We start from the raw sequence: 27,297 nt of genomic DNA on the forward strand, positions 1-27,297 counted from the left end.
ATGGGTTGTATTTACGATGGTGTTTGTTCTTCACTGGTTACCCTTTTTTTGTGGCAACAGGTCACAAATCTTGCTGCTGTGATGGCACACTGTGCTATTTCACCCAATAGATATGGAGTTTATCAAAATTGGGTTTGTATTTGAATTCTTTGTGGGTTTGTGTAATCTGAGGTAAATATGTGTCTCTAATATAGTCGTACATTTGGCCGGAGGTTAGGAAGTGCCGCTCAGTTTCCAGCTCCTTTTGTGGGCAGTACATATAGCCTGTCTTCTGTTGAGAGCCAGGTCTGCCTACGGCAGCCGTTCTAAATAGCAAGGCTATGCTCAATTATAATGATTGAATTTCCAATTATTCATTTTTAGAAAAGTAACTTTCAGAATCCAAACTATTGTCAATGTGAAGAAAAACATGATCCACTGATGAGTAAGGTGCAAATCAACTTTCTTTTTATGTTGAATTTTTGCTTTGGCGTAGGATTTACGTGAAACCTTGAACTTCAGTGCGTCATCAGACTCACTTACTTCCTTCGCTTCACTTGGACAGTCCGATTACAACGGGAACAATACACTGAGTGCCAAGGAGGGTCATAGGGGAACGTTTGAAAGTCATATTGACCATATGCAAAATATCACAACGGATATTAGTCATCACACAGCTCCGAGGAAGTACCTGTCAAGTAAATGTACTTGCTTAATTGATATAAAGCGAATTAGATACCTGTCACCCTTCTATCCCTTGCTATATAACCTAGTGCAGTACTACCGTGTGGTCACAAAGACACAACAGGACCAAAGTGAAGGCATTAAAGAGCAGCAGAGCTCGCTTACTGGAGCAGAGATAGAACTGAGGCGAGGTTGCAACCAAGGAGGGAACATATCATTTTTGTGCACGCTTGAGGCACTTATATGGAGAGAAGATACCAATTTCCGCAGGTGTCAACATCGAGCTCTCAAAAGTCATAGAGAGTGGCTAAAAAACATTTAAACTCAGTTTACAAGTGCCCGAACAGCCTATTTCTACTCTTGAAAATCGAAACAAACGAAGAAAGAAGACTTAAACGGCTGAAGAGTTGCACGCAACAGATTGCTGCATCATGAAATTACTGCTACCGCTTGTGATAGCTTTTCTTGCTATCGCCCAAGTTTTTAGTGAAGAAATTGGTCCAAAGGAAGATCTTGATTATTGGATGGACGATCAAATTACGGTAGGCATTAATGATTTGATGTAAGACAAGAAAATATGTTAGGACAATTGTTTGTTAGAATCGCCTGTTAAACGAATTGTAAAAAATTGACATGGGAAAATGTAGGATTGCTTAACTATGGGGAAAATACTTTTTTAATTGGATGGCACAGCCTTGTGTTTTGTTTCATCAAAATTATTGAATGGAATTTCAACCAATTTCTATAAAATAAAATAAAATGTAAAATATTTGTATGCTTTTATAAAATAAGTCACCTGTTTGGAGAGCTTGGTCATGCGTAATTACGCATGTATACAGACAAAACATCAAACATTCTACCAGCAACACAAATTCTATGTCCGTGAAAGATGTATTATGATTCAATGGGGATAAAGTATGAGCTCTTAGCTCAGTGTGCTTCCACCATTACCTTAGTCCCAGAATGAAGCTCTATTCACATGTAGCGCACGTTCTCCCTCTGACATTGCGGGTTGGGCGCCTGCCAAGTCTCCGGGCGGGGCTCTTATTTCTCATCATCTGCAGTCGGTTTGGGAACATTCAGCAGGTTACGCAAAGCGTTTTAACAAGGCGGGAGGGCTATACAATAAGGAAGGAACCAACGGAATTGGTTAATTGATGGGCACTTTAATGTGCATGGTCCATTAGCCATAGCAGCGGTTGGACTACTACTTAGACTAATGCTGACCTGTAGGCATCCCCGTCAGATAAAAATAGGTCGGATATAAAAGTTCACACGGGGGTGTCTTTACTGTTTTATATTGATTGCTCTGCGAGATTAGATCTAGTGCTATACAAGTGTACAATATTTTACGCGAAGGTATAGGTTGGAAGGCAATAAGGGAGTCAGTTTCCCCACCCCTCGTCCTATTCCCTTCTCTGGTGTCTAATGTTGCATTAATTAGATTTTCTCCCTCGTGCAGGACGAGTGGCTGTCATCTGACCCATTCGGAGAGATACTGCGGAGAATGACGCGGAAACCGAGGCCGCATCAGTTCTTTGGCCTAATGGGGAAACGCTCCTCCGGTAAGACTGTGCTTCCTCGCGCCTCGCCCTGTCCTCACCCTTCACGCTCTTGAAGGCACTTTCCCGTTTATTGAAATGAAATGCCAATATTGATATGCATTATTAATGCCTTTAATAATTACATATTGTATATCAATATATTTATGCACGTTTTGTAGCGTATTCATACATTCTTAAATTAGATAATTATAGGCCTACATTGACTGAAGTCCCCCCTTTATTCCAACAGCAAATCCACAGATAACCCGAAAAAGTAAGTGAAAAACGTATTAATAATTACTTAATTCATCTTTTAAATTAATCTTGGAGAACATTTCCCAGGAAATGTTGCAATTGTCCATGCATACCAACAAATGAAGCCATGATTGAGTTATAATTATTTATTCTGACATTATGTTACAAATGGAAAGGGACTGTGTGGGCAGTGTGTAAGGCAGGCAGGGGAAGCCAATCAGAACATTTGGCAAAGTTGGGGAAAATCTATTGTGACATCAACCCAAGTGATGATGGCTTTATTTGCACATGGGCCAGGTAGACCATGTGACAAGTGATGAAATGTGATGAGTTAACTCCATGAGTAGGGGGGATTAGGGATGACACAGGTCCTTCACCTGTACTTCACCAGTACTTCACCTGTATTTCACCAGTACTTCACCTGTATTTCACCTGTACTTCACCTGTATTTCACCAGTACTTCACCAGTACTTCACCTGTATTTCACCAGTACTTCACCAGTACTTCACCTGTATATCACCAGTACTTCACCTGTATTTCACCTGTATTTCACCAGTACTTCACCTGTATTTCACCAGTACTTCACCTGTATTTCACCTGTATTTCACCAGTACTTAACCTGTATTTCACCAGTATTTCACCAGTACTTCACCTGTACTTCACCTGTATTTCACCTGTACTTCACCTGTATTTCACCAGTACTTCACCTGTATTTCACCACCTGTACTTCACCTGTACTTCACCTGTACCTCAACTGTATTTCACCAGTACTCCTATGTGGGCGAGAGGAGTCGTGCTAACCAGAGGGGTGACATGATGTGAGAGGTGGGGTGAAAAGAGGGGTGAGAGGGGTGTGAGGGAGAAGACAGGCTGGTGTCACATATCCAGTGCCATAGGCCAACAGGTCCTCATTATCATTCATAGGAGGGAGAACACAAACCACATGTTGCCCAGCAGCAAAAAACTAACAAAATGCAGGGGTTGAATAATTATATTTATTTTTGCATAATGGTAAATAAAAGTAGATAGAGAGAGAGAGAAAGAGAGAGAGAAAGAGAGAGAGAGAGAGACCGGAAAATTAACCTGACAAATGTTTTAATTAAATCACAACCCACACAGCTAACAGGTCGTTTGATGGGATTTTAAGATGCAGTAGGTGGTAGTCTTAGTTCTGCCTTGAAGACAACTCTAGTCCCTCGCTAGGATACATAGTCTTAATTCTGCCATGAAGACCCCTCGCTATGTCTCCCCTCTGTTCAGTCATTGAGGCATTTCCTTAATGACTCCCCCACTCAGCGATATGAGGCAGCAAGTACGTCATAAATACGTGTAGACCAACGTGTTGCCGGAACCTTGATGCAGGCATGACTATGTCAGTCATTACAGGCATAGAGAGAGAGAGTGAAGGAGAGAGAGAGTGAAGGAGAGAGACAGAGGGAGAGAGAGTGATGGAGAGAGAGTGAAGGAGAGAGATGGGGGGAGAGAGGGTGGGAGAGAAAGGGGGAGAGAGAGGAAGAGAGCGAGTGCTTCGATCAATGCCCCAGAGTTTTATAACCCCACTACTCCCCCGTATCCCCATTCCCTCCACCCTTATATTATATTCCATTAGGGGGATTGACAGAGGCTGACAGAGACAACAGTCAGTCTGGGACGCAAATGTCCCCTCAGTACGTACATCCTATCCCGCCCTCTTAGGAAAAAATCTCCAATCACAACCCTTCGTTCCTAAACCTGTGGGTGGGCGCCGCTCTATCCCTCAGTCACTAGGGCAAGGGGATGGAGTCCGTCAGTCAATTTGTACGATACTAGAGATCAGTAGGAGAGGTCACACTCTGTCACCATCGAGGTTATACACCAGGCATTGCATCATTAACAAAAAATTATGGGTCACACTTTATATGGATAGTCCCATATAGATGATCTACACATGGTCATACTATCAACACACTATCTGTTGATAAGCAACCACTTGCTAAGGTAACGGTTAGGTTTAGAATAAGGGTAAGGGTTAAGGTTAGGGCTAGGTTTAGTTTAGGGTTAGGGTGTAAATAATATTGGCAGTTTTTGGAAGAACTCACGCCTTTTTGTTCTGCACACTAGTCACTGCATCACTCGCTGTCTGTAATTGCAGTGACAATGGTTTTAACTGTTACAGGAAGAAACTCACACCTTTTTCTCCTCTCTTATCTTCTCTTTCAGGGCATAAAATTAACTCCTTTGTTGGACTGATGGGTAAGAGGAGCCAAGAGAAACCAGGTAAGGGTCTCATATGAGCTTTTTACACGACTGATCAAACCGAGCTGTTCTTAGATGGCCTGGTTACAAATCCACAATAATTGCTGGATCTGTGCTTAAAATGACAATCTGAAAATAAACTGTGCTGTGTTATTTACAAGCTTTCTCTTCAACTACAGATTCATATGAGTGGAACGCACTACAGAACTACAACAAGCGCCGCTAACCGGTTGGTCTTTCTTCAGTCCTCTGCTATTGGTCCACTTCTCATCCAGTCATTCCTACAGACAAGTGGAAGGGGTGTCTGATGCCGAGTTTTGTTTTGTGCAAAATATGGATAGTTAGTCAAAGTTATTGTAAGTTACCATAATAAAATGTCTGTTTTCACATCGTGGTTTTGTAGCTGTATTGTACCTGACAGTGCCAATTTCATTTGTCCAGGAAGAAGGGAGCTCAAAGGAGGGCAGGAGTGTGATCTGAAGAGGGTTACAAAATTACGGTCGTTTTCCCCAAAATTCACAGGTTTTCCGGAAATCCCGGTTTTAAGATTAAATCAGAAGGGAAATCGTAAACCAGAAATTCTCAGAATCCTCCGATCAGGATTTCTGGGAAATCCTGGGACATTTGGGAAAGTTTGCGGAATTTTGCCACGCGCAGTGTGATCTGGTACTCCTACCGTACTTTACAGAAACATAATGTTATTTAATGTATGTCACAGTATTAGTGCCATCAGCATAACATTTGTTCCAAATAATGCTATTGTCGTGGAACATCAAAGCAAAGCTCTACCCCAGGGTATGTAGAAAATTGCACTGCCAAGCCCACTGTCTAGTGCCTCATAAATGATTGTGCTGTAAATCAACTACACACTCTGGTACATGCTGCTCTATCAGAGCACGCTCTCGTTTAAATTGACTGTAAATCAACTACACACTCTGGTACATGCTGCTCTATCAGAGAACGCTCTCATTTAAATTGACTGTAAATCAACTACACACTCTGGTACATGCTGCTCTATCAGAGCACGCTCTCGTTTAAATTGACTGTAAATCAACTACACACTCTGGTACATGCTGCTCTATCAGAGCACGCTCTCGTTTAAATTGACTGTAAATCAACTACACACTCTGGTACATGCTGCTCTATCAGAGCACGCTCTCGTTTAAATTGACTGTAAATCAACTACACACTGGTACATGCTGCTCTATCAGAGCACGCTCTCGTTTAAATTGACTGTAAATCAACTACACACTCTGGTACATGCTGCTCTATCAGAGCACGCTCTCGTTTAAATTGACTGTAAATCAACTACACACTCTGGTACATGCTGCTCTATCAGAGCACGCTCTCGTTTAAATTGACTGTAAATCAAACTGTCATGTTTTATAAAACCAAGAGGTATGGTATGATATGACAGAATACTTGTGTGTGATTATGGCTTGATATATTAAAACTATTTTCTTTATTGGTGGAACGTGAATTTCTTATTTTCACCGATAGGAATATGCTGTGAAAGCGAAGAAAGGAAATTGTTCAACGGATGTAGATATCGTGGAGTGGTGCACCCTCTGAGGGACAAAGAAAGTAGCACACAGAGTTGTAAAATTGGGCAACCCCTCCCTCTCACACTGAAGAACAGACAGTACACACATCCAGGCACTTTCCACAGGTGATGGAGTTGTAGGCAGACTCATGGAAAACAGAAAGCAAAACGCTGCACACTGCTGCTCATGCTCCCAGGTGATATTTATTTACGTTTCGACCCTTAGGTCTTCATCAAGCATCCATATCCCAGGTGGGGGTGGAAGGTCCTATATATAGGGGCAGTACCCAGTGACATCACTTCCTGAAACAGGAGGTAAAAAATATATGACATAGTTTCACAATATTAACATTCAATGTATCAAAATATATGATCATACACAGGGAATGTGATCAATATTTACAGTAATATACATACACATACAATATTCAACAAGGATTTTTTTTTAAACAATTTGGACATATTGAAACTATAAAAACGGTTTCAAGTCAAACTCCTCGTTAAGGCCAAGAGGAGACAGTGTGTTGAGCCTGTGTATCCAGAAAGATTCCATTTGAAGAAGTTTCCTCTCAATGTCCCCTCCCCTGCATGACATCTTGACCATTTCTATTCCAATGTATCTCAGAGAACTAATAGGAAGTCCAGCTTGTACAAAATGAGCAGCAACAGGATGTTTTGTCTCACCTGTCCATATATTGCTGCAGTGCTCACTGGTCCGTGTCTTAAGGCTTCTATGGGGTTTCCCTGTGTAAGACGGGCCACAAGGACATTTCAACATGGAAATAACAATGGTGGACATGCAGGTAATCAGACCCTTGATGATAAATATTTGTCCTGTGCGAGGGGGGGGAGGTTGGTACTAACCTCCAACTGTCTTCTTTTCAGAGGAGACTTTCCTCCAGACCAAATGGAGAGCGACGGGGAGCACTATGGCTCCTAATTATGCTAACCTATATCTAGGAATGTTTGAAAAACAGGTGGTGCTGAATCCAGACCTTCACCCCTTTCTCTCCAATATTCTCCTAATTCGGAGATATTTGGAAGACATTTTTGTGATCCATACAGGGACCCAGGAACAACTTTTGGAATTCCATGCTTATCTAAACTCTATGACTCTAAACTCTCTAAACACCTTCACTTCACCATTAACTATGACCTATCACAATCAGTTTTCTTGATGTGATGGTTATTATGGACAAAACCTCCCTCTCGACAGATCTCTATAGGAAACATACGGACAGGAATACCCTCCTCAGAGGTGACAGATTTCATCCACGTCCACTTATTAAAAGCCTCCCAAAAAGTAAATTCAGTCGCATCAGAAGAATATGCAGCTCTGATACTTCTTATCAGAAACAGATGTCACTGAGTACTGTCCCTATATATAGGACCTTCCACCCCCACCTGGGATATGGATGCTTGATGAAGACCTAAGGGTCGAAACGTAAATAAATATCACCTGGGAGCATGAGCAGCAGTGTGCAGTGTTTTCCATATTAGGATACCCATAGTACTTAGAATGCATTCCCAATATATTGCGTTATACTTAAGTTGTATGCTAGTGTGGATATTGTAATGCAAACTCATGAATATCATGACCACACACACAACAAAAAAAAACACATCAGATAGATATTGTCAAGGGTATGGGGCACTTTTTATATCAGTCATGGTTAGGATGAAATACAGTAGACAGACACATAGCATTATGTACATCACTTTAGACATCTAATGCTGTAGTTTCATACATTTCCATCAGTCTAGACTCTAGATGGACCGTAGTTGAGAAAACAAAGTGCAATCAAATGCACCATGGTTAGCATCCAACTTCCAGTGTGTCTTTTGGTTTCACTATTTTCCTTAAGTAATGTCACCCATTATACGAGTCTGTCTCAAGTATGTTTTGTCTTCAATTGAATCATGTTGTTCCCAGCTTGACATTCAATCTGTAACACATTCTATTGTCATCTCAACGACACACTCACGCAAGAACCCTCACATAAATACAAAAACACACATCCACGCACACACACTTTATTATGGTTTATAGACCACTATTACACCATGTCATGGTCTTTGCTCTGATTTGGGGGGGGTGAAAACATGTTATGATTATGGCCCAATAGTCAAGCTTTTATAGTTGCTTCAATAAAATACTACTTTTTTAATGGTGAGTGAGTGTTGAGCATTATCCTTTTCAATAAGAAATGTTCAAAGAAAGAACCTTGGGGATTGATCAAAGCATTACAAAGTTTCATCATAATTCTGTTCTGACATTTAAAATGTTTAAAAGACATGAGTTGAATTGGGGTACTTCTCTTTATCAGGTTGGGTAAAGAACAGGAGAATGTCTATACCATCTATACCAGGGGAGGCTCCTCAGAGGCGGAAGGGGAGAACCATCCTCAGTGAATTTCATTTTTTTTTTTAAGTAAAACTTTTTAAAGTAATTATTTTTTAGATGAAACAATACTATAATAAATATAATCACTCACCAAATAATTGATTAAAACACTATTTTGCAAAGAAGGTCTACAGTAGACTCAGCAGCACTCTGTAGGGCAGCACCAAGGTGTAGCAGGAGGACAGCTAGCTTCAGTCCTCCTCTGGGTACATCGACTTCAAAACAAAACCTAGGAGGCTCATGGTTCTCAACCCCTTCCATAGACTTACACAGTAATTATAACAACCTCTGGAGGATGTCCTCCTCCCTATCAGAGCTCTTGCAGCAATGGGGATCCATAATCAATACAAATACAAAATGACATGTTGTCCACCCAATCGAAGAATCAGATAATTAATCTAGTACTGAAAGCATAAGCTATAGCTAGCTAGCACTGCAGTGCATGTGGTGCGTAGTTGACTCAAAGAGAGAGAAAGACAATAGTTGAACAGTTTTGAACAAATTAATTTCTTCAATTTGCAGGAGAAGCAAGAAAAAAGTGTATATAGAGAGATTGTCGTTTTTTAGCTAGTAAATACAGCTAGCTAGTTTAGCCTACTGAAACACTCCGCCCAAACAGCAGGATGCTATGTTAGCTAGCTGGCTATGACTAACACAACTCTTCCAAGTCAAGGTAAGCTTGTGGTTTTACTAATGTATTGCCACCGGGGCCGACACTGTAAAGTTACTGCATGATTGTAGTGGGTTTACTAACGCACTAGTTATATTAGCCATGTTGACTAGGACGTTACTTTAGCTAATATGGTGACAACGATGCAGGCTGTGTGTGGTGGTTTGGCTTGGAAAGTTTTTTTTTGCCTGATCACATACAGCTGATGTGTTGTGCATTGAAGTCCACAAGCGACGGAAAGAGGTAAGAGGAGCGCGCAGATGCGAGAAGAAATACAACGTGGCTGTGTGTTTACGCGTGATCAGTGGTGTATTCATTCCGCGGATTCTGTTGAAACGCGTTTCTTAAAAAGTAAGCAAACGGAACAAAACGGGGAGAAACAGAGTTGTGTCATTGTTAGACATCGCAAGTGTCACTGATAGTGACAGTCCATATGAGAGACCCAGGCCATGCAGGGTGTTACCCTCCAGTCGGAGCGCTGTTTCAACTGTTGGACCAATGATTACGTCCTATATCAGCTAGATGCAGGACAGAGTGTACAAGGCGGTATTGACTGTCACCATCTGTCACCTCAAATATGTCTCTAGACCTGTGTGCAGCTACGTTATAAACGTTAATTCATAGGCTAGGTTGTAGCAGCCTCATGATGGGTATAGGGAAATATGAGAAGCACGTAGTAGTCTGAACCTATCGCTGTTACATTGAACTGGCTCAATGGAATATGAATGACAGTCATCCAACATGCTGAAATAGAACGGCACTGACCGCAACTGATCTATACCTAAAAGCTATCCTGTCTATTGTCTCCTGTGACATAATCAAGACATCTTCTTGCACAGAATTGAACCTATTACAGCCTACTCCCTGTCTGGGTAAGAGGCAAAAGGACAATTGCAGTACCGGTTATACGCATCTAACTTAATGTAAATGACAGAAAAAAGCACTCGTTAGGAACAGTTAAATATCATGTTAAGGTTTAGCCAATGTCTGAAGCTGTTAAAATATGTATGTAATTTAGATATAATAATATGTACTATGTAATCACCATATGGTACTATAATCGATGAAAGCATTACAGTAGTGCTACTGAATTCCAGATAGATGGCCTACAGCATCATTCCAGTCTTCCAACATTATCAACTATTCCTAGTGAAACAGCAGTTTCCCAAATCAGTACTGACCCTGTAACTGTAATTAACACTGGTTAAGTACTAGAGCTTGATGATTCCTCCATAGAGCTGCCATAATTATCGCATAATTGTGTAACCGACAATTATGGTCAATAACGTGAACTAAAAAAATAGTCTTAAATTCATTTTAGGAAAAGGGGGATTCAACTTTAGATTCAAGTTTCAGGAGAATGGGGGATTCAACTTTATATTCAAGTAGAAATAATTTACCCAATAGCAGTTTTACATGAAATGGGTAAAGTTGGTAATCATTTTATGAGCGGAACGGCACGGTTGGGAGAAGTTTCATTTCCAAAAGTTCCAAGAGGTCAAATCCATTCGTTTTTGAAACAGGAATGTCACCAATGCTGTGTTCTATTCATTAGGTTTATCGTAGCTAATTAGATATGACTTATCTAAAGATGCATTATGAAGCGTTACAAGGTCAAACCATTTTTAAACAAAAATTACAATAACCGTGACCATTTGCATGAAAAGTAAGCCTAATCGTTACCCAAAATTCCATAAAAATCACAACTTTAGCATCAGACTGTTTCCAGATAGGTATGTGGTGAAGGGGAGGTGTAGTAATGGTGTGAAGGGGAGGTGTAGTAATAATGGCACAAGTGATTGACAGCTGACACAGTCTACATTCCAATATCCATACTAGCATACCACTTAGAATGCATGCATGCTCAATAGACTGCTTCACTCTAAGTGCTACGCAAGTGAGGACACTGGAGAAGAGCCACTGTTGCTTCTGTATCACTGGTCCTTGTCAGGCTTGTAGATGGAGAGGGTTCTGGCTGAGGGGTCTGTAGCATTGATCCAGCGGGGCATCCAGTAGTGGCTGAGCCACTCAGCTTGGCCCGGGTAAAGCTTCTCAAACACCTGGCGGTAGAAGTATGCCTCTTTGGTTCTGGGAGGGAGGAACGGGAACGTCTTAGAAGACTTCTCCAGCTGGAAGTCGTTCACCTTGGAGGAGTGAAAGAAGGAGTCAGAATGTGTGTGTGTGGTTGTGCATATGTCATGTGCCAGCGTTCCTGTGTGTGTGTGTACATGCGAGCCTGCTGTGTGCGTATGCACGTGTGTGTGTACCTTGCTTTTTTCAATTTTTACTAACGACATGCCACTGACTGAGTAAAGCCAGAGTTTCTATATATGCGGATAACTCAAAACTATACACGTCAGCTACTACAGCGACTGAAATGATTGCAACGCTTAAAGTGCTGCAGTTAGTTTCAGAGTGAGTAGCAAGGAATAAGTTAGCCCGAAATATTTCTAAAACTAAAAGCATTGTATTTGGAACAAAACACTCACTAAACCCTAAACCTCAACTAAATCTTGTAATAAATAATGTGGAAATTGAGAAAGTTGAGATGACTAAACTGCTTGGAGTAACACTAGAATGTAAACTGTCACGGTCAAAACATATTGATGCAGTAGTAGCTAAGATGGGGAGAAGTCTGTCTATAATAAAGTGATGCTCAGCCTTCTTAACGACACTATCAACAAGACAGGTCCTAAAGGCACCTAGTTTTGTTGCACCTGGACTACTGTTCAGTCGTGTGGTCAGGTGCCACAAAAAAAGGAGTGTTAGGAAAATTGTTGCAATTGGCTCAGAACAGAGCATGTTGAATGCACCGAGCTGTCTGTCTAAACTACTGGCACACAGCTCGGACACCCATGCATACCCCACAAAACATGCCACAGTCCCAAAGTCCAGAACAGACCATGGGCGATACACAGTACTACATAGAGCCATGACACAATGGAACTCTATGCCACATCAAGAAACTGACGCAAGCAGTAAAATTAGATGTAAAAAAAATAAAAATAAAAATAAAAAACAGATTTTAAAAAAACGTATGGAACAGCGGGACTGTGAAGCAACAAACATTGTCAGACATGTGCATACACACACACGACAACACTATACATACACATGGATTTAGTAATGTAGATATGTGGTTGTGGTGGAGTAGAGGCCTGATGGAACAGTGTGTTGTGAAATCTGTGTATGTATTGTAATGTTTGAAAATTGTATAAACTGCCTTAATTTGGCTGGACCCCAGGAAGAGTAGCTGCTGCTTTTGCAGCAGCTAATGGGGATCCAAAATAATACAAATACAAAAATACCTCAGACTCCATCTGGTCCTGCAGGCTGTTGTACCAGGACTTCTTGACAGACGTCATTCCGTCACTGAAGGCCTCTTTACGCCGCCATAGGATCTCGTCTGGGATCAGGTTCAGACCTTTAAATGAGTCTCTGAGGAGGTGCTTCTCCACTCCATCCTGGTTACACAACACATCCCTCAGTCAAACTGAACTGTGTTTGGAATTATAGCACTGGAACCCTTTACATGTTTAGAGACAGATTTTTATTGCAAGGATTCTGATTTGGATACACAACACTTACAATCACTCAATACACATATTTTCCACTTTTGCAATAATACTGATGGGTTCTGACTTCTAAACGTGAAAATATGAAATATCCTTATTCATGACACTGAGGGAGAGAGAGGGCATTGAAGACCGTTTATGTTATTGTTAGACATCAGGTATCCTATGGAAAGGACTTGCTACACCAGAAGTTAATGGCAATCTGTAGGAGGAATGTATATGGTGGGGTCAATTAAGGATGGATATGAGCTAGGGCCTTGGAATGTTACTGAGTAAGGGAAAGGCAATCACATGGATGTGGTCATTGATAAGGGTGGAGAGCTGTGGATTAGTGAGGAATGGGGGCCGAGGTCAGGTCACATTAAGGGAGAAGGAACAGTTTATTACCCACATCACTACGCTTCCTGCCTAGCAATAAAGATGTAATGTTTAGAGGGAAGGAGGAGACTTCACCTAACGTGGGGTAGATATACTTGGGCTGGTGGGAACATGTCTTTGTCTGTTCGTCTGTCTGACCCATTGGGTGAATAAACTTGGTTTGAGCTTTTCATAGGTTGTCCGTCAGTTTTTACTCTTCTTTAGAATCTAACAGTACATTACTTCCGATTTCATACTCCATTATCTCATCAGAGACAAATGTAGGGGATAGGGAGATTGGGATAGTGAGCATATGGTGATAAGGCTGAGAAAACTGACCTTGGGTTGCCTCATCTCCTCAGGCAGGGAGAGGTAGTACGCTGTGAACCTGTGGTCCAGGAAAGGCACTCTCAGCTCTAGACTGTAGAGAGAAGAGGAAAGTCAGAATCCTAGATCTTCTGTATTAAACCTATAGCTTGTGAAAAGAAAGAAAGAAAGAAAGAAAGAAAGGAAAGAAGAGCAGATAGCGGTCTGACAAGTTGAGGAATGGATGTAAAAATGAATGAATGTATTGAAAAATAGGTTGATGCCCCTACCCATGTGCAGAGGTGGTGCGGTCTGCTCTGAGCACGTCAAACAGGTACAGCTCCTTCAACAGACGAACACTGTCCTCTGCTGCTGCCTTGGGAGTGGGAGCCTGGAACAGGAAACAACAACTCAGCTCATATTCCCAGACATAACAACTGGTTCCAGGGTTGGGTTCAATTCCAATTTCAATTAAGTCAAACCAGGAATTTCCCATTGATTTCTAATAAATATGTTCAATTCCTGCACTTCCTGAATTGACTACTGCAGTCAACACAACAGTGTCTGGTACATGAAATTTGGTGAGGGGGAGAGAACGACACATCTCTGATGTGGAACAGACTTACAGTACCTTGTGGAAGTAGATGTATCCTTGTGTAAGCTCGTCAGAGCCTTCCCCAGAGAAGATCACCACGCTGTCAGTCTTCTCACGGATGTACTTTGACACTAGGTACATGCCTGCAGAATGAGAAAGGATTATTGGAAACAGAATTGAGTTGAAGTACTCCCTTGGCTATAACTTAAGCCTTACCAAATATACTGTACATTTCTTATAAAAAAGGTTATCGCGCCATCTAGAGACAAATAAAACCATCTGTATTTAGCAGGAAAAAAGTAAATGAAAGTAAACTGATCATCACATGAACTTTGGTCTTTACTTCAAGTTTGCACTTTTGGGACTGTTCAATTGTACCAGACAAACTGAATCACGTATTTCATCAACATATTAGGCCAAGGTCTGGCTGATTGCTTCTCTCTATTGACAGGCTTTTACAGGCCACACTCACTAATCTCCCAGGATTCCACTGGGATTCAATCCAGCCAATCAGGAGGAAAGGGAATGCAGCCTGTCCAGACTCCCTTTGTCCAGGTCATTGGGCACATTGACAAGGTACAAAGAAGCTGTCTAGTGTCTCGGTATTTCACAAATGTGTCATTCCCATAGCCTATTAATTAATCTTCAATGAGACACCACTTCTGATTGGTGTTTGGAGGTCTAGGCCAATCTAAGATGGGACAGTGTGCTCTCTCACCGACAGAGGCGCGTATGGTGGTGATGTCATAGGTCTCCAGGTGAAAGATGACCTCCTCCACGGCTTTGAGACCCTCCTCAGGGGTGAAGTTCACCTCGTGGTGCTCACTGCCGATGTAGGACGCCACCTGGAACGACACAAGGCATTCACCAAGACATTCATTCATGTTATCTATTTATTGCCTTCAGTTTATTGAGAACACATACTCTTTTACAATTACAGGGAGCAATGACTTCACAGGCTTCTTCACAAAGGAGTCTTTGGTATTATATTTGTATTATTCTATCATGTTGCGTTTTCATCATTTTAAATGCTCCTTTGTAATGCACTGGGAGCTGTAATGTATTGGGTAAAAGGTGATACAAAAATAAAGTTAGATTATTACTGATTATGAAGTTTTTTTTGTTACGAAACTAATTAACTAGCCTGCTAATATTGTTGCGCTCGCTAAGTCTAGAAGTCTTAGGCCTAGTTAACTGGTCTGTAACTTGATGTAAGATGTGCAACTATGTGAGAAATCAGCGTATGAGGTCAGTGCTGTATGTACATGCGCTCAGAAGACAGCAAACTTACAGGGATCCAGGGCCAGCTCAGTCCTATGGGTCAGCTAGCCCAAGCAGATTATTATTTGTTGTTGAAAAGGGTGACCAAAATATATATTTACAAAAATAAACTTCAAAAGACCGCTCCAAAACTGAAAAGGTTAACTAAAACAAAAAAATAAAGACTTGCAGGCCGAGGGGCTCTATGGCCACCTCTCTCTGAATCATTCACGCTCAACCTGATTGCCTGTACCTATGGGCTTCATCAAGGCTTGACAGAGCACCTGGACCCGGTTGCTGCTGCCTCCCTGGGGATGGAGTGTAGAAGTGGTAGTGTCTAATCATGCTCCTAAGACCTACCCAACCCGTTCCATAACAATATCATCACCATTATATTATAAGGCAGAGTCTCTCTATGGAGGCTGGAGAGAGCCTCACTCACCTTGCGAGCAGCCAGAATGTCTGGGCTGTCTTCAGCCCCGATAGCGAAGGTCTGGATGGGGTACTTCAACTTCTCCTCTTTGGCCAGTTTAACCAGCGTAGCTGCCACCAGACTAGAGTCCAAACCACCTGATAGAAATATATAATAACAGTCATACACCTCATTTACTAGATTATCACACGTTTAATTTGACCTATGGTGTAAAGATAATAAGAATGTATTATCATTGATATATTTGCACAGACAAGCATTAGTGAAAACAACAAGTAAAAGACCTCAAGCATTACTAACTCAAGGCACAAGCTTTCATGTGTGACACTACACAAAGAGGCAAACATACTTTGTAATAATCATTATTTGTACCTGAGAGAAGACAGCCGATCCTCCTGTGGGCCATGAGGCGTTTCCGGACAGCGTTCTCAAACAAAGAGCGGATGTTGCTCTTCACTGTCTCTGGGACAAAACCTAGAGGACAGCAAGAGATCTTACTGTCATCACACAGGGACCAGTCAACTGAATGGTTGAAGACCAGCAAATCAACTCTAGCATACTACACATCCAACTCCCATTGTCAGTGACTACAATGATTTCAGTTGGACAACAGGCTTCATTCATGGCAATACCCTTAATACCAAAAACCTGCATCCTAAAAGAACAATCAGTGACGCATTCCTCTCTTCATCTTATGTGTCAAACAACATCTGTCATCTTTCACTGATAGCTAGTGACAGGTAGTGGCACAGTTAAATAATCTGTAACCTTGGCCGCTGTCAATCATGATGCTGACATTATGGAAATACTATGGATGGGTGTGTACCTGAGGGGAGCCTCTCTACTGTGTCATAGGCAGCGTGGTTGGGCTCCTGGGTGCAGCAGTGGAAGCGGTCCATCTGAATAGACCCTACCTTCCCTGTGGGCTTCAGGTCAAACACCTCAAAGTGTCCTGGGAGGAATGGAGTGATCTTAGGAGGTGAGGACATTGAGTGGGTGATATCAGTCAGACCTGGGAACAAACAGAATAAGCATGTGTTTAAGAACAAACATGGAAACACTTTACATTAAGTTGTTATCATACCTGTGTAGTAACACTGTTGTTACACACTAGAAACAACATCTTAGCATTTTGTTACAATTGTACTTGACCAAGTGAATTTCCATTGAATAGCAATAGAGTTGAGCAGTTAATTTTTTTTCTACACTCTGTGACAAAGTTCATCCTATCCTATCCTGAATAGGTATTGTTCTTTAATCCACTTGTGTAGCAACCAAAACAGCTCAACCCCAATGGAGATATCAAGTAAGTAGTCCCCTCTCACCTTTTGCCTCAGAGCACACAGCCAGGAAGCCGTCGTCAGTCAGTAGTTTGAACAAAGGCCGCACGCCATACGTATCCCTCCCCAGGAAAACCTTCCTATTGGCTGTGTCCAGGAGGACGAAGGCGAACACTCCATCCAATAGGGACGCCATCTTCTGAATGCCGAAGCGCTCATACAGGTGAAGCAGGATCTCACCATCTACTTTGGTCTGGTAGTCAGTAAACTCAAACCGCTCCTTCAGCTAAAGAGGGAGGAAGATGGAGAAAGGTATTAGGATTATTATGAGACATAAGACATTACAAGTGGTGAGACATGCTCATGACATACACTCACCAACATATTTATTTGGACAGTGAAGCAAAAACTTTTAATTTGGCTCTATCAGTGGTGGAAAAAGTACCCAATCATCCTACTCCAGTAAAAGTAAAGATACTTTAATAGAAAATGACTCAAGTAAAAGTCACCCAGTAAAATACTACTTGAGTAAAAGTTTAAACTATTTAGTCTTAAATATACTTAAGCATCAATAGTAAATGTAATTGCTAAAATATACATAACTTAAGAATCAAGAGTAAAAGTATAAATAATTTCAAATTACTTATATTAAGCAAACCAGACGGCACAATTCTGTTTTTTATTTTATTTACGGACAGCCAGAGGAACACTCAGACATAATTTACAAACGAAGCATTTGTGTTTAGTGAGTCTGCCAGATCAGAGGCAGTAGGGATGACCAGGGTTGTTCTCTTGATAAGTGAGTGAATTGGACCATTTTCCTGTCCTGCTAAGCATTCAAAATGTAAATTCTTTAGAAATGTATCAAAGTAAAAGTAAAAGTTGTCAAAAATATAAATAGTAAAGTAAAGTACAGATACCCCCAAAAAACTACTTTGTAAGTACTTTAATTTATCTACGTAAGTACTTTACACCACTGGGCTCTATACTCCAGCATATGAGGCGACAGTACAGAATGTCCCCTTTTATTTGAGGGTATTTTCATACTTACAGTGCCTTAGGAAAGTATTCAGACCCCTTGATTTTTTCCACATTTTCTTATGTTGGTTACAGCCTTATTCTAAAATGGATCAAATTTTTAAAATCCTCAGCAATCTACACACAATACCCCATAATGACAAAGCGACCCTTTGCTATGACTCAAAATTTAACTCAGATGCATCCTGTTTCCATTGATCATCCTTGAGATGTTTCAACAACTTGATTGGAGTCCACCTGTGATAAATTCAATTGATTGGACATGATTTGAAAAGGCACACACCTGTCCATATAAGGTCCCACAGTTGACAGTGCATGTCAGAGCAAAAACCAAGCCATGAGGTTCAGGAAATTGTCAGTGGAGCTCTGAGACAGGATTGTGTATTGAGGCACAGATCTGGGGAAGGGTACCAATCAATTCCTGCTGCATTGAAGGTCCCCAAGAACACAGTGGCCTCCATCATTCTTAAATGGAAGAAATTTGGAACCACCAAGACTCTTTCTAGAGCTGGCCACCTGGCCAAACAGAGCAATTGGGGGAGAAGAGCCTTCCCTGGTCAGGGAGGTGACCAAGAACCCGATGGTCACTCTGACAGAGTTTCAAAGTTCCTCTGTGGAGATCGGATAACCTACCAGAAAGACAACCATCTCTACAGCACTCCACCAATCAGGCGTTTACGGTAGAGTGGACAGACAGAAGCCACTCCTCAATAAAAGGCACATGACAGCCCGTTTGGAGTTTACCAAAAGGCACCTAAAGACTCCCAGACCATGAGAAACAAGATTCTCTGGTCTGATGAAACCAAGATAGAACTCCTTGGCCTGAATGCCAAGTGTCACATCTGGAGGAAATCTGGCACCATCGCTACGGTGAAGCATGTTGCATTTTTCAGCAGCAGGGAATGGGAGACTAGTCAGGATCGAGGCAAAGATGAACGGAGCAAAGTACAGGAAGATCCTTGATGAAAACCTGCCCCAGAGTGCTCTGGAACTCAAACTGGGGTGAAGGTTCACCTTCCAACAGGACAACGACCCTAAGCACACACCCAAGACAACGCAGGAGTGGCTTCAGGACAAGTCTCTGAATGACCTTGAGTGACCCATCCATAGCCCGGACTTGTGGATGCTACAATGATTACAGATAATCATAAATGAATTGTGAATAATGATGAGTGAGAAAGTTACAGATGCACAAGGATCATGCCCTCAAAACATGCTACCCTCTCACCATTACAAATAACAGGGGAGTTTAGCATTTTTAGGGGGTATGATATTTATGCCTCTGATACTTTCTCACTCATTATCTAAACAGTAAATCAGATATGTATGAAAATACCCTAAAATAAAATGTACATTCTGTACTGTCACCTCATATAAAACATTTGATCTCAAATCCATAATGCTAGAGTATAAAGCCAAATGAAAAGTTTTAGCTTCACTGTCCAAATTAATACAAAGGGTAGTATACATGCTTATAACTGAATCACAATGGATAGTAAGTAATGTATGCACAATCACATCCAACAATTGTGCATACTACATGTAGTATCTGGGATCTACATCTGTTTATATTAGTTACTGTGCTGTTACTAAGCAGTAATGCATTACGGCAGTGTTACGTTACTACACCTAATAGGAAATGCACATGCGCACTGGGGTGCCGGGAACTGTAGAGCACGAAGGGTTTTGACTGGTCATTTCTCCACAACACAAATATTACAGTGGCAACGAGGTGATTAAACTACATAAACGGAGATTGCTTGAAGGGAAGAATTTTGCGTGAATAATGAAACTCAAAATAATTATGTAATTCATCAGTTATTTTTTATTTTCTTTCGCCAGTAGAGAAGGCTAAGCACTGCTAGCACTGCTAGTACAGTATTCAGGAGCTGCCAAGTAGCAAGACTATTGGAGTCCAGAATGGCGACACTGCCCCTGGTGGTTAAAAACGGTCTCATTGAACCCATTGAAATTAGGCGATCTCTGGAGAAATATTGGCAAGAGAAAAAAAAGGAAGAAGGAACGTAACACAAATGAGTGCAGTGAATGAAGTAATTGCAGAAACTTCTGAAGTGAAGAATTAGATGAAAATTAAGGAATACAAGGAATAAGGAAACTGAACAATTAACGGTGAAAATGGCAACCATTGGTCGAGTACCAGAGTTTGAGGCTACAAAAGAGGATTTTGATTCCTATTTGGAGCGTTTTGAGCGTTGGCTGGCTGCAAATTAAATCAAAGATGGAAAGAAAGCAGACGTATTTCTCAGTGTTTTGGGTCCAACTGAGTATGGATTGCTGAAAGGTCTCATTGAACCAATGAAAGCAGTGGAGTTGAACTATGCAGAACTGACTGAAACTCTTTCAAGGTATTTCAAGCCTAAGCCAATTCTCATTGCAGAACGTTTCAGATTTTACCAACGTCACCAGAGTCAATGGGAAACCGTGGCTGACTACATCCTTGCTTTGAAAAGGCTGGCAAGTACATGCGAGTTTGCACGATTTCTTGATGATGCTCTCCGAGACAAGTTTGTATGTGGTCTCACAGGTGAAGCATATCACAGAAGGCTCCTGTCAGAGAAGGACCTGACCTTTAAGAAAGCCTGTGATATAGCACTTTGACTCGAGCTTGCCCACAGGGATACTATTGAGCTATCGGGACATGCAGAACGTCAGAAAGGTGTTCACAAGGTCAGTGATGCACGTGGTGAAAAAAGTTCACAAAAGTCACACTTTTTTCAGTCCCGTTGTCAAGGTTACACAAGAACAAAGCAGCCCACATCTCAAAGGTTTAAGCCAAGGTTTTGCTACAGATGTGGGGGAGATAATCATCAGCACAGTGAATGTCGATTCCAAAATGAAAAGTGCCACAATTGTGGAAAGGTTGGACATTTACAGAGAGTGTGTAAGGCCTCAAAACGCACAGCAAGAGCACACAAAGTGTCAGACGCAGCACAAGAAGAGGAAGGTACAACTGAAACAGTAGTGGAACTGTTCACAGTGTACACAGCTCAACAACTAAAAGATGGAATCTATCTCAACATGGAGTTAGCGGGAAAACCAGTAAAAATGCAGCTGGACACCGGAGCGTCTGTATCTCTGGTTCCAGAGAGACTCTACAAAGAAAAAGTGCCCTCTTCAGCCCGCGTCCATCCGCCTTTCTTCATACACTGGTGACACTATTCCTGTGTTAGGGCAGATCCAGGTACCAGTCCGGTATGAAGGGAAGGAGTGGACGCTACCGCTTGTCATTGTTAAAGGAGAAAAATCAGCCTTGCTAGGCAGAAACTGGTTACAAAAGATCAAGTTGAACTGGGGAGAAATCTTCAGTCTGAGAAATGACAAACCAGTGAGTCAGGCTACACTCACTAACATGCTGGAGAAGCACAAATAACTTTTCAAAGATGGCTACGGTGAAATACAAGACTTCACAGCAAAAGTCAGAGTGCAAGAAGGAACCAAGCCTATCTTTCACAAACCACGTCCAGTTCCCTATGCTCTTAAGGAAGCAGTAGAGAAGGAACTGGACCGCCTACAGAAGAATAACATATTCACGAAAGTAACGAGAAGCAACTGGGCCGCTCCGATTGTTGTAGTCCCAAAGAAAGAAAAGACCGTCAGAATGTGCGGTGACTACAAGGTCACAGTAAATCACTGCATACTACCAGAGGAATATCCACTACCAAATGCTGAAGATCTGTTTGCCACTCTAGCTGGTGGGAAGGTTTTCAGTAAGCTGGACCTGGCATTCGCTTATCAGCAACTGAAGCTGGATCCGGAGTCAGAACAGTCTGACCATCAATACACACAAGGGGCTATTCAGATTCAATCGCTTGGCCTATGGAATCTCAACAGCTCCAGCGATATTCCAACAAACAATGGATCAGATCTTGGACGGTATAGACCATGTTGTGTGCTTCATGGACGACATCCTCGTGTCAGCACCAACCATTGGAGAGCACCTGGTAGTGCTGGACAAAGTGATGTCAAGACTGGAGAAATACGGTGTGAGAATGAAACGCAGCAAGTGTGAGTTCCTCCAGGACTCAAAGGAGTATCTCGGATACAAGATTGATGCACAAGGCCTGCACCCAACCAACAGCAAGGTGGAAGCAATCGTAAACGCACCAGCATCCACAAATATCTCAGAGCTGAGGTCATTTTTGGGGCTCCTGAACTATTACGGAAAGTTTGTGGCAAACTTGTCCACATTGTTGCATCCGCTTCACCAACTTCTGCAGGCCGATACAAAGTGGAATTGGTCCCCACAATGCGAAGAAGCATTCAAGACTTGCAAACAGCGTCTGCTAAAGAGCAAGTGGCTTGCCCACTACAACAGAGATGAAGCTGAGACTCGCGTGTGATGCATCTCCATACGGAGTAGGAGCCGTCATCTCACATGTTCTACCCTCAGGTGAAGAACACCCTATTGCATTTGCATCACGGACTCTGTCACCAAGGGAGAAAAATTATGCTCAAATTGAGAAGAAAGCTCATGAGACACTCAAAGAATGTCAGAGAATTCAAAGAGGAAGAGAGGGTGATGGTACGTGATTTCAGACACCCTAAGCGCCTGTGGAACTCAGGTGTGATCTTGCAACGCAGAGGACTTACCAAGTCCAAATTGGTCATTGCCAGGTCAACGTTCATGTGGATCATCTGCCTACGGTCCAATGCCCCAGCAGAGACATGCCGAGAGAACAAGAACGACCCCCAGGACTATTCTCCGTGCGGACGTGGACGTACAGGAGAGACAGAGCCTGACCTTCCACCCGAACCTGGCCCACCACAGGAAGCCCAGGAGGAGCGGAGATATCCTATTCGACATCGAAGGGCACCTCAAAAGCTTGACCTGTGAGTTGAGCTGGTTAAGGAGGTAACAGACAGTAAAACAAACACTTTAATATGTCCTAGATAAAAGGAAAGAAAAAGGACATTACCTGGGTTAGTTATTAGGACACAAACTCCATCTTCGGGGCAGAATAATCCCCTGGATTTGTGCTGGGCTCTGAAAAGTCTGCTTCAACCCAGTAGTTGAAAACTGTTTAAGAATGCATTGTTCAGATATTGCATTAGTAGTTACCTAACATATTTACCTTGTTCTCTGGGAGTTAAACACTATGGGGGAGGAGTGTAGTGTCTGGGATCTACATCTGTTTATATTAGTTACTGTGCTGTTACTAAGCAGTAATGCATTACGGCAGTGTTACGTTACTACACCTAATAGGAAATGCACATGCGCACTGGGGTGCCGGGAACTGTAGAGCACGAGGGGTTTTGACTAAACGAAAACTAACTGTACTCCCGTCTCCTGCCTGGTCATTTCTCCACAACACAAATATTACACTAGAAATTAGATAATAATTTAATGCCATTTTTTTTAAAGACAGATAATACCATTATCAATATGATCTTTGAAGATATTACGACTTTCTTCCCTCCCTGTTTTCACAAACTCACATTAACAAAAGTTTACTTCTTTGGCCACGTAAGTCTCTTTGGCATAGAAATAGTACCTTTTTAAGAAAGGAGTTAACTGGCCTAAAGCCATCCCTGCTTCGTGACCTGCAAGTAGAAACTCAATACGTTCCACACCAAAACTTGGCCAGATTCTAGGGTTCCTTGAGGCCTGGTACCATCTCCATTCCTACAGTAGCCTGGGGCTCAGAAGTTTGGATTTCAGGCAATATCTTACTATATGTCTATGGGCCGTAACTACGGTGTGATTTGTAGATCTCCTACCATAGCCTGGGATTTGTGACATAAAACAGTAACACAATCTGGATTCCAGGCTATACCTTATATGTCTATGGGCCATAACTACTGTGGTGTTTGCAAATCTATTGAGCCTGGGATATGTGAAACAATGTGGATTCCAGGCTAGACCTACCGTATGGTGGTTGTAGATTTCTCCGTTGTAGACAAGCCAGAGGTAGGGGAACTTCTTGATGCGGATGGGCTGCATGCCATACAGCTGGTCTACAATAGCCAGGCGATGGAAGCCGAAACAACAGTTAGTGAAGCCGTTGATGTTCTCAAAGCGAAAGGCGTCAGGGCCCCGGTGGGCAATCTTCATAGCGCTGGTGCACTGAACCGACAGGCACTCATCACTGCCAAACAAGGCCCATATACCACACATCCTGGGGCTGGAGAGAGCGGGGCGGGGGAGATAGAAAGAGGGAGAGGGTGTAATAAATACATGCCACAAAGGGCAGAGAAGATGGTCCAGAGACTAGTGCCCCTTTCGTATCTGTTCTTTACAACCTTTCAACCAGTGGAGGCTCCTCAGGAGGAAGGGCAGGACCATCCTCAGTGAATTTCATAAAAAAATAGTAAAACATGTAAAAAGTTATCCTTTTTAGATAAAACAATACTAAATATAATCACGCCACCAATTAATGATCAAAACACACTATTTTGCAAAGGTCTACAGTAGCCTCAACAGCACTCTGTAGGGTAACACCATGAGGTAGCCGGAGGACAGCTAGCTTTTGTCCTCCTCTGGGTACATTGACTTTTTTTTTTAATCTAGGAGGCTCTTGGCTCTAACCCCTTACAATAGACTTACACAGTATTTATGACAACCTCCGGAGGATGTCCTCCTACCTATCAGAGCTCTTGCAGCACAAACTGCAATCAAAGGATCAGAGAATTAATCTAGTACTGAAAGCATAAGATATTGCTAGCTAGCATTGCAATGCATGTGGTGACTAGTTGACTCAAAGAGAGAGAAAGACAATGAAAATTAAGGAGAAGCCAGAGAGAAATGTATAGAGAGATTGTCATTTTTTCCCACTTTCAGTTTCACTTACTTAGCTAGCAAATGCAGCTAGCTAGTTTAGCCTACTGAAACACTCTGCCCAAACAGCAGGATGCTATGTTAGCTAGCTGGCTATGACTAACAACACTGGAACTCTTCCAAGTCAAGGTAAGCTTGTGGTTTTACTAATGTATTGCCACCGGGGCCCGACACTGTAAAGTTACTGCATGATTGTAGTGGGTTTACTAACGCATTAGTTCAATGAGCCATGTTGACGAGGACATTACTTTAGCTAATATGGTGACAACGATGCAGGCTGTGTGTGGTGGTTTGGCTTGGAACGTTTTTTTTTTGCCTGATCACATACAGCTGATGCGTTGTGCATTGAAGTCCACAAGCGACGGAAGGAGGTAAGAGGAGGAGCGCACAGAAGGAATAAAACGCAAGAAGAAATACGTGGCTGTGTGTTTACGCATGATCAGCGGTGTATTCATTCCGTGGATTCTGTTGAAAAAAAAGTATATTAAATGGAAGCAAACGGAACAAAACGGGGATGAACATACTTGAATTTGTCCAATAGAAACTCGTTTGCATCCGTCTCTCAACCTGTGTGCACCTACGTTATAAACGTTCATTAATAAGCTAGGTTGTAGCAACCTCATGATGGGTATAAGGAAAATGTGAGTATCACGTAGTAGTAGCTATACCTATCGCTGTTACATTGAACTGGGTAAATGGAATATGAATGACAGTCGTCCAATATGCTGAAATAGAAATGGACATAGTGCACCTTTGCTAATCAGATAGGAAACTATAACACACCACACTATCATACCATACTTTTGGGTGGGGGCCACAAAATCTGAACTCATCACGAGGGTGCGCAGTGGCTCGCAGGTCTGAGTACCCACATCCATAACCACACATGCAGCGAACTTGCGAGCAAAACATTTTAGCGGCCCTTTTGACAGGGGAGAGAAAATGTTTTCGTTAATTTCCTGCAATTCTACACATTTGGCAATGGTCGGAAAGAAACGTTTGCAGTTAATGTGCCATCTGAGTGAGAGTGACTAACAAAATCAATGGGGGTCCCCCCCAGACTGTAATTTGACTATGATACGTTCAGATAGTCTAGCCAGCTAACTTACCAATCTAAAAAATGTTAGCTGACGCAGGCTAATTGAGTGAATGACATAACTGCTGATTCACAACCAAATTACACCTTGTACAGTATACTATAACTCTCAACAGTAAATTGAGACACCGACTGAGTTTGGGGGGGGTTGATCCGCCAGTTGCCCATCCAAAACTTAAACTGTCTTGACTGTCCACTAAAGTACCTCTAAAAATTCCATCCACCAGTAAATCTTATTTAATAACTTTCCAACTGTATTGCACTTAAGTCATTATGAGTGTCACTGCTCTGCTCGTGACAGTCCATATGAGAGACATGCAGGGTGTTCCCCTCCACCCTCCAGTCTAGGCAGGGCGCTGTTTTCAACTGTTGGACCAATGATTACGTCCTATATTAGCTAGATGCAGGCAAGAGTGTGCAAGGCGGTATTGAATGTCATTCATAGGCTAGGTTGTAGCAACCTCGTGATGGGTATAGGGAAAATGTATCTCGTCAAAGAAATAAGGCCGCGGTCATGTAAAACAAATGGAGAAAGAAGAAATACTATTGGACATATCGTACCTTCGCTAATCAGATGACACTATAACACCACACTATGATACTTTTTTACAAAACTATTGACGTCAACGTATTAAACTGTGTATTCGAAGTAGTATTACTGTTAAGACATCAAAACCGGTTTCACAAAGCGAGTCCCCATCAACATTTATTAATAAACAAATACTGTGTCGCTCTCTGCTCCACATGGTAATTAAACGTATGTGCCATGTGGCTTTGTCAAACCGCACGAACTACCCGGCAATAGAAAAGACAAGTTAAGATTCACTCCGTGATAAATACACATTCGATTGAAATGTCTAAAACGCATTAACATAGTTGTGAGAAACATACCTTTGTCGTTGACACAAAGGGGTGAATTAATAGTATTCTCCTCAGCGCCTGAAATGATGCAACGACAGAACTTCTGTACACGGTAGTGATGACTATGTCCTTAACTGAACTGGGAGGGGCGTGACTTGCAACTTCATGTTCGGTTGCATCACTTTATGGTTATATTTGAGATTCACATTTGACATACATTCTGGTTAGTTTGCGAGCCAAAGGTAACATGTTACAATAAACATACACTACATGACCAAAAGTATATGGACACCTGCACGTCGAACATCTCATTCATTAATCATCGCATTAATATGGAGTCAGTCTTATTCTAGCAAAGACAGTTTCAATTTATACTGAATAAAAAT

The 27,297-nt window shown here is 42.0% G+C and overlaps 2 protein-coding genes across 4 annotated transcripts; one reads left to right on the forward strand and one right to left on the reverse strand.

Moving 5' to 3' along the window:
• Positions 1-500: 500 nt before the first annotated feature.
• LOC115131422 (protachykinin-like) lies at positions 501-5,084 on the forward strand. The gene is made up of 5 exons (XM_029663140.2): positions 501-1,205; positions 2,126-2,228; positions 2,458-2,481; positions 4,662-4,718; positions 4,877-5,084. The coding sequence occupies exons 1-5, from the start codon at positions 1,095-1,097 to the stop codon at positions 4,921-4,923; spliced, it is 342 nt and encodes a 113-aa protein (XP_029519000.1). The 5' UTR covers positions 501-1,094; the 3' UTR covers positions 4,924-5,084.
• Positions 5,085-7,875: 2,791 nt separating this feature from the next.
• LOC115131424 (asparagine synthetase [glutamine-hydrolyzing]-like) lies at positions 7,876-27,050 on the reverse strand. 3 transcript variants are annotated; one of them, XM_065020390.1, is made up of 13 exons: positions 26,942-27,022; positions 24,420-25,419; positions 24,046-24,301; positions 17,166-17,406; positions 16,667-16,852; positions 16,213-16,314; positions 15,850-15,977; positions 14,866-14,992; positions 14,184-14,290; positions 13,843-13,943; positions 13,586-13,667; positions 12,623-12,778; positions 7,876-11,458 (listed from the first exon to the last, which is right to left on the reverse strand). In XM_065020390.1, the coding sequence occupies exons 2-13, from the start codon at positions 24,494-24,496 to the stop codon at positions 11,249-11,251; spliced, it is 1,773 nt and encodes a 590-aa protein (XP_064876462.1). In that variant the 5' UTR covers positions 24,497-25,419; positions 26,942-27,022; the 3' UTR covers positions 7,876-11,248. The 3 variants fall into 3 exon arrangements, with proteins under 3 accessions (XP_064876462.1, XP_029519004.1, XP_029519006.1); XM_029663144.2 differs by lacking the exon at positions 24,420-25,419 and having other exon boundaries at positions 26,942-27,050; XM_029663146.2 differs by lacking the exons at positions 24,420-25,419; positions 26,942-27,022 and adding an exon at positions 22,770-23,019 and having other exon boundaries at positions 24,046-24,135.
• Positions 27,051-27,297: the final 247 nt, after the last annotated feature.

This window comes from Oncorhynchus nerka, linkage group LG7 (genome assembly GCF_034236695.1).
Source record: "Oncorhynchus nerka isolate Pitt River linkage group LG7, Oner_Uvic_2.0, whole genome shotgun sequence".
NCBI lineage: Eukaryota > Metazoa > Chordata > Actinopteri > Salmoniformes > Salmonidae > Oncorhynchus > Oncorhynchus nerka.

Bases quoted from the DNA above. Each gene is read 5' to 3' on its own strand.
- LOC115131422 (XM_029663140.2), top strand. From the start codon at position 1,095: ATGAAATTACTGCTACCGCTTGTGATAGCTTTTCTTGCTATCGCCCAA. The intron at 2,229-2,457 runs GTAAGACTGTGC...TTATTCCAACAG, and splicing joins AATGGGGAAACGCTCCTCCG to CAAATCCACAGATAACCCGA. The intron at 4,719-4,876 runs GTAAGGGTCTCA...CTTCAACTACAG, and splicing joins GAGGAGCCAAGAGAAACCAG to ATTCATATGAGTGGAACGCA.
- LOC115131424 (XM_065020390.1), bottom strand. From the start codon at position 24,496: ATGTTTTACTATTTTTTTATGAAATTCACTGAGGATGGTCCTGCCCTT. The intron at 14,993-15,849 runs GTGAGTGAGGCT...GTGTCGTTCCAG, and splicing joins ACATTCTGGCTGCTCGCAAG to GTGGCGTCCTACATCGGCAG. The intron at 13,668-13,842 runs GTAGGGGCATCA...TTCTCTCTACAG, and splicing joins CGCACCACCTCTGCACATGG to TCTAGAGCTGAGAGTGCCTT.